Source organism: Diabrotica undecimpunctata, chromosome 8 (assembly GCF_040954645.1).
Source record: "Diabrotica undecimpunctata isolate CICGRU chromosome 8, icDiaUnde3, whole genome shotgun sequence".
NCBI lineage: Eukaryota > Metazoa > Arthropoda > Insecta > Coleoptera > Chrysomelidae > Diabrotica > Diabrotica undecimpunctata.
The window spans coordinates 61015398-61027406 of record NC_092810.1 but is presented as its reverse complement, the minus strand read 5'-3'; the positions used below and the strand labels follow the sequence as shown (position 1 = coordinate 61027406).

The following is a 12009-nucleotide window of genomic DNA, read 5'->3' as shown; positions in this document are numbered from 1 at the left end:
TCTTTCTTTATGATTTATATATAAAACTTGTAAAATGTCATATTTAATTCTCCATATATCTGTCACATTCTTTCAGACATCTGTCAAGGGTGAATAAATCTTCTTCTTTTTGTTACTAAACAAAAACGAATGTTTAAACGAAGTTTTACTTTTGGCAATATAATTGTCAAAAATAAAAATTTTATGTTGGCATTTATGACATTGAGGCTATTTGTAATTGGTTGCTATTTGAACTTATTTATAAATTCAATTATTCTTATATTAAAAAAAATGTTTTCAAAATTATAAAAATTTTTCAGAGAAACATTTATTAGATAAAAACATTTTTGTATTAAATATTTTGAACATGTAAGCAGTGATTTTTACTTACCAAACTAATTTTTATTTGGTAAGTTAACAAAAATTGTTTTTTCTTTTTAGTTCAACCTTGTAAGTATTTTGTCTTTTTTAGCTCTTGATAATAATTGTAAACACAATTGAAAGCTCGAGAATAAAAAAATAGTTAACCAATAGCCCTATTATTGACTCCAACCCATCCAAAACAGTTATATATTTGTTCCAAACGAGTCACAAGTACTTCTTTTTTCTTATTCTTATATATATATATATATATATATATATATATATATATATATATATATATGTATGTATGTATGTATATGTATAATATGCATGTTTTATTTTATATTTTTATTTAATACAGGGTTGATCGAAAGACTATTTGTTGACCTCTTCCTTTGTTGATAACTATAAACAAAAACTTTAGTCATATTATTAAAATTCATATTTATTGAAGTCACATACGTGATTATTGAACTAAGAATCAACCGACATAAAATATATTAAGATATAGATAAGCGCACACATAATTAGGGGTTATGTCTTACATGTATGTGCCATACATTGGGTTATTGCAAATTTATCTTTAATGAATTTACATCACAAGTGGTGTCTAATTTGACTTCTAAACAATAAAAAAAAAGAAAAGACAATATTATTTAGCTGATTTTATCCATAGACGAAATAATGAAAGATTACATTATTACCGAGGGCGGAAAGTCCCTGAAAACTTCTATAATGTTTATTTTAGTAAGTTACGGATTTGAAAAAGAAGATTAAATTAAGTGTGATTTTTAATTTCAAATATCTCATTCTAAAGAAACTTTTTTTTTATTCTAAGAGACTTTCGGCCCACAGTAATAATGTAGTCTTTCATTCTACTTTTAAATTTTTTTAAAATATTTATTAGTTTTCTCGATTCGAAAAAAAGATTGCATTTATAAACATTGGCCCGAAATTTTGCGCCTACGTTCTGAACATACCGTAGATCAATCTCTTACAGTATAACAAGAAGCACACTGCATGCTGATAATTTAAGATCTAGAACGGTGTTAAACGTACCTTAACTAAATTCACAAATATACGAATTGGCACTTTTAACGGGGATATGTTTAAAATTCCCAAAATGGATGCTGAAAAGTCCACTTCCAATCATTTAGCCATAGGTTGAGTGTCTTGCCCCAGCAACTTGACCGTACGTACTTTTCTCTCAAATTTCTTACCAACTTTTACTACTCAAACTCAACTTCACGAGACAAACTGTCGCACAAAAAAATCCGTAATTCAAAATGTGAGAAACCATGCTGAAGACTGAATAACCACACAGCACATATTCTCGAACGGTTTTCTAGGGGTACCATCAAAACTCTTTGGCCCCCTCAGTGCTAGAGGAGCTCTGCGTTGGCGAACCTGTATTTTTCGAGCTTTTTGTAGAAACATCCATAAATTAAGCAAAAAAGAAAATAATTAGTGTAGCATAACACAAAAAAAGTAACGCACCATTTTAAGTGTAAATATCTCACTTAAAAGATACGGACAACAAAATTCTATTTAATCTTTAGAACACTATTGAAGGATGCACGCAGTTAAATTTAGAAAAAAAATCTTATGGGCAAGAGATTATATTTGATATTCGATATAGAGATAATATTAGATACCTAGTTAAACAGTCAATAAAACATTGCAATAATATAATTAACTCCAAAGTGGTATGGAAATGCTTTGAAAAATAATGAGTTAAAGATAATAGAAAGAGTAAGATAATAAAAAAATCAATTACTCGCTTACAGATTTCGGAACATATAAGAGCTACAAAAACATCTTTTATGGAACTTGAGTTTTCTGAGATCAAAAGAATAGTAGGTCGTAAAAGATCTAAACATTTGAAAGAGTTACAAAAAAAGAAAAAATCAAAAATACTTTTAAGGAACCATAACCATAGTTATTGCAGATTTCAATTTGGGTCTACAACGATTCATCAACATGTCCAACTCGTTCTTTCGAAAGTTGAAATGAAAGCTAAATCTTTCGAAATAATGAAAAGATTCGGTTTGATTCTCGAATAAATCTCGAAATTTAAAACAGTAACAGTAAATAAAAACATAAAAGGAGGCTTTTGAAATGTGGCTCTGCCGAAGGATCCTAAAGAATTCATAGACATAGCACATCCCAAACGAAAAAGTGCTGCATAGAACAGGCAAGGAGCGAGAACTTTTCAACCCAGAGAAAGTTAGTAGTTATCTAATACCTAGTCCACATACAAAGAAATAATAAGTACCAATACGCTTAATCAATAGTGAAGGGAAATATCGTAAAAGAGATAGAGACACAGGGTAGGGCTAAATTTTGAACAGCTAATAACATCAGCTGAAGATAGAGAGGAGTTTGTAATTGTAGTAACTAACTTTATTAAAGAGAAGGTACTTTAAGAACAAGATAACCATAGAAGAATAGTTTAAACAAAAGTACTACGTATTTTCACAGGAATATTTACCGGTCATTATGGACTGATAAAAACAATTAATGTGGTAAATCAATAATATGTAGTAATTCAAAATGCAAATTGTGTGAGGTAAATGATCAAACCTCTATACATCCAAATTGTCGCGAACAAAGCAACTAAACAACACGTTAACTCGAAGCATATAATTTAGAAGAAAATGGTTTACCTAATATAAAGCCTCTGGCACGACTTCATCTGATCTTCTTGAATGAAACAATAATTGCTCTAGTCTGTTACAGACAACGCCCTAGAACCTGGAGAGAAAAGGAACACTGCACCTATTTCTATGATTAACCAGCATTTTATATTTATCTAATCTGCTACCTTACTGTTCTAGGTAATCCCAATGGTTTTCCTTAGAATCTAAGTAGTGCTAAAAATATTGCATCAAAACACTTACGGTGATGTTCCTGTGTATTCGCAGCACGTCGTAGATTTTGGACAATATTTTATGTTTCCATACTCTATAACTGACTTACTAGTATGAAAACAAAATCTGTATCTCTTATTATCTAAACATGTTATTCTTTTGTTGGAACACTTTGGTTTTATTGTATCAAAGGCACTATTCCGTTGAATACAAGAATTCTAAAACGAAAAAATAAGATGAATTTTAGTTATAATTTAAATTGCTAAATGAAGTTATGTGTTATATGCTAAATGTTTATGTGAAGTTTAGGCAAATCATATCCACCTGTAATATAGATAACTGCGTACAAATATTTAGTTTTAGCAACCATGAGAAAAGAGTACTTTATTTTGAGGAATTTACAAGATTTTTATATGAAGTTATATGCATATTTCGACTAGCTAATCCTACCACATACCTATCCTGTCGAGGAGTAGTTGCACAGTCCTGAAATACCACAGTGTTCTGCTAGGTTTTTACGAATTTATTACCACCCTAGTAATTTTTCACCCTCAACTAATCCATGTCGAAAGTCAACAATTCTTGGGTAAGATTTAAGGTAACGAAAAATCTATTTTTACAATTTTAATATAGTCTATCAATCAATAATTTTGTTATAAGTTATAGGTTAAAATTTATGGCAAAATGTTTTCTTTATATTTCACTGTACTCTACTTGTAATTGAAATAAAAACGTTTTCTGGTAAGTTTTGCTACAGTTTTACTTACCACCCTGATAATTTTCCACCACTAAAGCATTTTTATTTGGAAACGTTCCCGCTAGCGAAATATTCGAGCCACCAGATTAAAAAAAAATATTTTTTTGAAGTACTACAGTGTTTTGACAGGTTTTTACAAATTTATTATTACCCTATTAATTTTTCACTTCTTAACTACTCCTTGTGGGAAGTCAATATTCAGCTATTAAGCGGAAGCTCGAATAGTAAGCTAGCTAATTTAACTTTGAAATATTACATGTTTCTACTCGATTTTTACTAATTTTCCCCCTCTCAACTAACCCGTAGTAGCTTAGGTTAAAATAAAAAAAGTAATTTTTAAATACCACTGTGTGCTACAAAGCTTTTCCAATTCATTTACCACCTTCACAATTGTTTACCACTCTGTGAGAAGCCAATAATTCTGCTAGGTTGAATTTTTAATTGACAAAACAAAATTATAAAAGGTATTTTTAATAATTTTTCTGTATTGTACTTTTACTTCAACCTTTTTCTATTTTTTGATATCTTCATATTTTTCACCTAACACACTGGGCATAAATTCCGCCCTTTAGGCTCTAATTTTGGGGGCGTAAAGTCGTACTTTTTCTTCCGCTATAAAAAAAATGCCTGTTTTCACATTTCAAGAGTTAACTATATGTATAGACGAGATCGTGCGTAGATGAATGTGCACCGGTGTTGACTATTAAAAATTACTCAAAAACCATTGCACTCAGCATAAACATACTCAGGAACAGTACAGAGGCGCTATATTTGCAATTTATTGCCAAAGTTAAATAATAGTGAAGAGGGCTGTATCGATATAATATCCGATTAATACTGCAGTCCCCACTCTTTGATTGGCGGTACACTTCGCTCAGGTCTATGGATGTACCATATAAATAAAAATCTTTTAATCTTTTAACAATAGGTGCGCAAGGTGTCCCGACCCTCCTTTACAATTAGGTAATTAATGTAATATACACAATAAAATTATTTCAATTTAAATATTTTCTACCTGTTAATTATTATTCTGTAAAATATATCAATTTCATAACATAATGACGGTATTAGATTTTTGTTTTGATACAGGGCAGTGACAACCGCTTATACGTATTTCGACCTATTTAAGTCTCGTCAGAACGGTATAGCCACTGTTCTGTATATCAATTTCATTGTATTTACTAAAACTCAACTTGATTTCAGTTATTTTATATTCATAAAAGGGACTCACGATTCGATATCTCTTAGCCATGTACTCACTACTATAATCAGAGTCAATTTTTTAAAACAGTTAAAATTTATAATTTTTGGAATAAAGCATTTTCATATTTTCAATATTTAAACATTTAAAAAATAAATATTAGTCAGCACAGAGTAACATTTCAGAATGTTTTCAATGAGGATAGTTCAGAAAACAATGACTAGGTTGGTAAAAATATAGTAAAAATCTAGTAGAGCACTTTTGTATTTCCAAGAAGATTACGCATTTAGCGAGCGTGAATGCGTAGCTTATTGAATGTTTCCCACTAACTGTGGCTTAGGGGGTCAAAAATTATGAGTGTGGATAAAATTAAGTTAAAACCTGGCAAGCCATTTATACTTTCAGTTACAAGTAGAGTACAGTAAAATTGTAAAAGTAGATTTTTTATCACGTTAAATATTAACCCAACAGAATTATTGACTTCTCACAAGGAAAAATAAGGAAAAGTTGAGGGGTGAATAATTACTAGTGTGGTAATAAATTCGTACCTACCAGAGCACTGTGGTATATCATAAATATTTTTTTGTATTCTACTAGTTTTAACCGTAAGCCAGCAGAATCCCTGCCCTTAAGGGTGGTTTGGTGGTGAAACATTATTAGGGTGGTAATAAATTAGTAAAAAATGGGTAAAAAATATGCCATCGGCAAACAGTCTTTTTTCTGAATTCTGCTAGGTTGAACCTTAAGTCAACAGAATCGCTTCCATTAAGGGTGGTTTGGTGGTAAAAAATTATTAAGGTGGTAATAAATTAGTAAAAAAATATGCCATCGGCAAAAAGTCTTTTTTCTGAATTCTGCTAGCTTGAACCTTAAGCCAACAGAATCGCTGCCCTTAAGGGTGGTTTGGTGGTAAAACATTATTAGGGTGGTAATAAATTAGTGAAAAATGGGTAAAAAATATGCCATCGGCAAACAGTCTTTTTTCTGAATTCTGCGAACCTTAAGCCAACAGAATGGCCCCCATTAAGGGTGGTTTGGCGGTGAAAAATTATTAGGGTGGTTATAAATTAGTGAAAAATGGATGAAAAAATATTACGTAGGTTAAACTGGATTCCACTCATTTGTCCCTCCTAGCTTAAGGGTCCTTAAAATCTTCAATAAAGTTACTTTGTTCGCGTTTTCCTACCTAAGCATTAAGCTCATCCATCAGAATAATGAGATCTTTAGTGGTGAGTTGGTCAGTAACAGTTTTTTACATCTGCTTCTAGTTCACTTTCAGCTGTCGGTGCATACACTTGTATTACATTTATATTTCTGTTTTCGCTTTCTTCTCCGCATTCACATTTGCTAGCCAACCTAGAGACTATGAATTCTACAGCCTTACGATGATAGTCGCTGTCTTCACCTGAATAATATACTTCTCGATTTTCCACATTCTTGGCGTCTTTAGGGCGCAAATACAATACCATTCACAACCAATGACAAAATAAACTCTTTATAAAAAAATGGGTCCCAAATATGTTCATAAATATAGGAGAAGAGCCTTAGCATTTTTACACTGTCCAACGTTTTTAGAAGAAATTGAAAACCTATGTATTTGTTGATATATTTCTGCACAACGAAGGTCTTCAAGAAAGTAATAATAAATGTTTTATTGAATATTTTTCCAAATCTGACTGGATCAGAATTCCTTTTGTAGGAAGCTCACTAAATGAATTAGAACTGCAAGGACAAATTTACCGATATACCAGAAGACATTTCCATGAAAAATGTTGTTTTTATACAATGCATATGAAGTTTTATTACTTATTTAATAAAAACAAAATAAATAATGGACATGCTACTGATAGCAAATACGTTTCTAAGCAAACTAGAATCAGGACTGCTTTTTTTTAATTTACACCCCCCCCCCACGCCCCGACTACCTGTTGATGGTGGTATGCCTAAACCTTTAAAATCCTTTGGGTAGTACACAGTTGCTAAAACGTTGGGAACTCCAGGTACAGAGAATAAGTGGATTTCGATCACAACCAACTGGACTAACATAATGGCAAAACTACTAGATAAATATTCGTAAGGGCTGTAAATAAATAATAATATAAATAAATATTCGCAAGAAAGTCAGTACAGAGAAAGATTTCGAACTAACGCCATAATAACATTGGAAGAACATTCATAATTATGAATGATTATATTCACTACATACCTGTTAAGAGAGATTATAGTTAAATACATAAATAACATAGTAAACAGCAGTTGTTTTATTGAAAGAAAACTGCAATTTTTTTCAAATGCTTATATGACTGATCTATATATGAGATAGAATAGAATAGAATAGAATAGAATAGAATAGAATAGAATAGAATAGAATATTCTTTATTAATCCCATCAGATCACATTGTGATATAGGACAAGTCATACAGTACATAAAGCATGATCAACAAGTTATATAGAACAATTACATAAAACAAAATCAATAAAATCACAAAAAAAAAGATATGCGATATAGAGCGTCTCTGAACCCGTCGGTCCTCATTCCCTGTAGTCTTTTATTTAGTCAAAATAATCATTTAGGTTGTAAACGCATAATTGGATCAAGCATGCTTTTAATTTATTTTTGAATTTTTGAATATTATTTTCATTTCTTATATTAAGTGGCAAACAATTGTAAAATTTAGATCCTGCAAAATCAGGGCTAGTTTCAAAGAGAGTTGTGGAGTGTTTACACACGCTAATCAACCTCCCGTGTCTTGTCGGGTAATTATGAAAGTAAGAGTTGAGGATAAAATTTTGAAATTTAGTTTTGACGTGAATAATACACTTATATATATATATATATAAAGCATGAAAAGTCAACAGTCGTGTTCAATAAAATATTTACGACACGATTGTCTATTATCAATATTGAATATCAATCTAAGAATTCTCTTTTGAGTTATAAAAACTCTAGAAGAGTTTCTAGAGTTTCCCCACAAGACAACATTATAGGCCATATATGAATAAACCAATGCATAATACACACTTATCCATTGATTGGTGTTAAATAGAGTTTTCAACTGAAGGATCGCATAGTAACCCTTATTCATTGCTTTGGAGACTTTAGTGACATTTTCATCCCATGTCATATTACTTTCTAAAATGCTACCAAGAAATAGTGTTGTATCACTTATCACTAAAGGGTATTTCCTCACAACTGACTGTGATTTTATAACCATGGGATGGCTTACAGCGCGAGTAGAACTGCATACAAATAGTTTTCTTTGCATTTACCATTAAAGAGTTCCTTTTACACCAGGTTGTAAATTCCTGTACTACTAAGTTCATTTTTGAAATGAGTTCGACTTCAGTTGACTCGTCAACTACAATTGTTAAATCATCTGCATAAAGAACTGTATGGTCCCAATACGGAGCCTTGCGGTACACCTTGATCAAGTTTAAAAATAGATGACTTCTTATTATCGACTTTTACTAGGAATTTACGATGTTGTAAGTATGACCTTAACCAGTTCAAGAAATGACCCCGAAAACCAAGGGCTTCTAATTTATGCAGTATAATTTCAATGTCAATAGAGTCAAACTATCGCTCACCTATCCAATGGTCAGATCAAGTACAGAAAGCCACTGGAGAGATATTTTCCGAGTCCATGAGAGCAGCCCAAAATCGCAAGAGATGGAGAGAATTGACAGCCGCATTGTAGTAAATCACGATCCTCAGCAATGAGGAAACGACAAGAGAGAGAGAGTCAAAAGCCTTAGTTAAGTCAAAAAAGAGTGCACCCACATACCTTTTTCGATCCAAAGCAGCGTGGATATAATTAAATAATGAAATAGAAGCACTCTCTGTAGATTTATTAGGAAGAAAACCATGCTGGCATTTATTTAAGATATCATATTTATTCAGAAAATTTAACATTTTACTGTAAATACACTTTTCGATAATCTTAGAGAGTACACTTGTTACGGTGATTGGCCTGTAATTATCAACCAAACATGGATCTCCCTTTTTGAAAATTGGACTAACTACTCCCGTTTTAAGGTCACTTGGAAACTTGCCATCCTTAACAGATAGGTTGATGATGTGAGACAGAACAGGAGATATATATGAAGAAATGTATTTAATTATTTTAGTGGGGATTTGATCAATACCTTCTGAGCTGGTATAGTTTAAGGAAGATATAGCATTTTCAATATCAAATGGTGAGACCTCAGAAAAAAAGAATGTGTTGTTAATTGTCATAGTTGTGAAATCGTTAAAGGTACACTGGGTACACAAAGGATACACTGATTCTAGCACGTAGAATTTAAAGCACAAATATTATTGATAAAAAAACAAATAGATATTTTTTACTTTATATTCTTTACCACAAAAACATACATTAAAACATTATGTACGGTATTATGAAATCAATAAGAACGGAATAAATATAAATATTTTAATTAAATGTACTGACTTACCGATATAAATATGTACGTGCCCAATAATATTATCAAGTAATCCATATTTAAAAATTAAATTGACCACATAATGAAATATTAAACGTTCAGTCTGAATAAAACCATAGAACTAAACCAGACTAATGTTTGACCCCCTTTATTTTAGTGATAATTCGAAGAGTAAATACGGGAACGGTGAACTGTTTATATTCGTATATAAGAAATTTAACTTTGCATTCTTCTTTCTCTTAAATTTTGTATAAACAATTACTTGATCTAATGTACCAATCCAGTAATAATATTTCTTGGTAGCAACTCATATTTGCTTCGCGTGTTGTTTGGATTGTGAGATCCATTTAACATCGTAATTAACGGGCGGGGTTAACTTCCATAATTAAATTTCTTCACAAGTTTTTATCTTAGATCATAAAAATATTCATCCCTTTCATAGATAAGTTCTCCATGTATTTTAATCATGTCCCACTAACCATATTTACTTTGACCATCTTTTAAAAAAAATGCTGTATTTCTGTTTATTCTTTGTCCTTTCTTATCCTTATTTTTAAAAATAATTAGTTTTTTAAATTATTATTTTTTATTATTAAAATTATTACTAGTCTTAATTGACTAACCTACAGCTTTTACCTGATATTTATTACAAACTAAATTCTGTACTTATCTATGAAATCCTCATTGGTATGCTTTTTGAACAAGAATAAGAACGTAACAAATTTGCGTGACCAGTTTCTGCATCCAATTTTGACTAATGCTATAGCACTTAATTTGACGGCTACCTTCTGTTAAGCCTTCTGTTGGTTGGTGAATTGTCAGGAAGCTTCAGCACTTTCTCGGAGGTGGAGTCTATATTTCTGGATCGCTAAAATGTTTAACAAAATACGGCACCAGGGTCAGCTAAAGAAGATAGTCCTTTGCAGCTGAAGTCTTAACTATACCAATGAACGCTTAGAGTTAAAATGTAAAACGAGTACTCTGAGATCAAACCAACCAATAAACATAGCGGTCTCATATTAAAGTCAATTGACAGTAATCTGACTGGTAGTAAGTATAAACTTTGCATACATCTAACATTTCGAAGCACAAAGCTTGAAATTAGATATATTTTAGTAGCTATTATAGAAGAATCAACAAACAATCTTTAAAATTTGTGTGTATAAAATTTATTGAAGATAAATCTGTCCATTTTCTACCAAGAAGTTATGAAATCTAGGGAAACTAACAAGAATAATATGAAGTATTGCAAAAACAAAAGGTTTACTTCTAATAGAAAGTACAGAAGGTTGAAATGAGTCGTATAATTCCAATGTGTGCTAACTCCACACGCAACATATTTTCAGTAAAAGCAAAAAAGTGTATCTATTATTTCCGAGTACCTGTCTAAATGAATTGTAACTATTCCATTAGGGAATGTAATTCTAATTTGTTTATAACATTTATTTACGTAATTTGATTATTAAAAAAGAGATAAACATTAATTTATATATAAAAAAAAATGGATATAGCGAGTTTTGAAACTAACCAGTGGAGTTAGCGGATTTTGGATATAACTATAGGTGAATTTACCGGCTTTTTTAACGAATTACTTTTTTGCTCATATACAGGTTGTTTAAATGAAAAAGTCAGTTACTGAGACTAATATTTATATTTAAATCACAAAATTAAGGCATACAAAACTATATTAAAACAAAAAAAATTAAACAAATCGTTCATTTTCTACTACTCTTTCATAAACAATATCCTCATTTTTATTCTCCTCCTTACTTGTTGCTGTTACATTAAGATAGGCCTGTTCAGCTTTGTAGTAATAGTTTAAGTTGGATAGTTCACGCCAATTCTCTCCATAATGCTTCTGTAGTAATTTGCAGACATCATTAACTTTTTCTTTTTTCAAGTTAGTTCCCACAGGTAAGTTAATAGGTGATAAGATGGATACAGATTTACCCTTTTTGATAACCAGTTTTTTATCATTTCTTTCACTCCTGTAATTTTCCTCTCCTTGTACGGCAACATTCGTTTTCCCTTTATATATAAAAAAAAATCTTTTTGAAATATTGAAACCAAAATGCCAACTTCCTGGAGGATACAGCATTGACTGCGTTTTCCAGTCTAAAACTGGTACTTCCTGTGAGAGATGGAATGTTTGTCCATGCTGACTTAAAATTTTCACATAGTTCTCTGGCTTAATGATAACTTCTCTTCTTCGAATATCTTTTTCTATTTTAGCAAACACTCTGTCTGCCAAAAGAAAAGAGTGACCGACTACCGGAAATATAATTTCAATTTTTTTTAATTGAACTGGTGAAAATGAATACAGCCACTTGCCACACATACCAATCAAAATTGTGTTTCTGTTTTGGCCACCACAGCCGTCTGCAAATAACCTCAAT

General features: G+C 31.1%; 1 protein-coding gene across 1 annotated transcript in view; it reads right to left on the bottom strand.

The window, feature by feature from the left end:
• The window catches only part of LOC140448425 (uncharacterized), a 33293-nt gene extending 23550 nt beyond the window's left edge, over window positions 1–9743 (bottom strand). The window contains exons 1-2 of the mRNA XM_072541510.1: window positions 9626–9743; window positions 3243–3430 (exon numbers count right to left, since the gene is read on the bottom strand). Of these exons, the coding sequence (XP_072397611.1) occupies window positions 3243–3430; window positions 9626–9670 (233 nt within the window). The 5' untranslated portion in view covers window positions 9671–9743. The remainder of the gene's footprint in view (window positions 1–3242; window positions 3431–9625) is intronic.
• Window positions 9744–12009: the final 2266 nt, after the last annotated feature.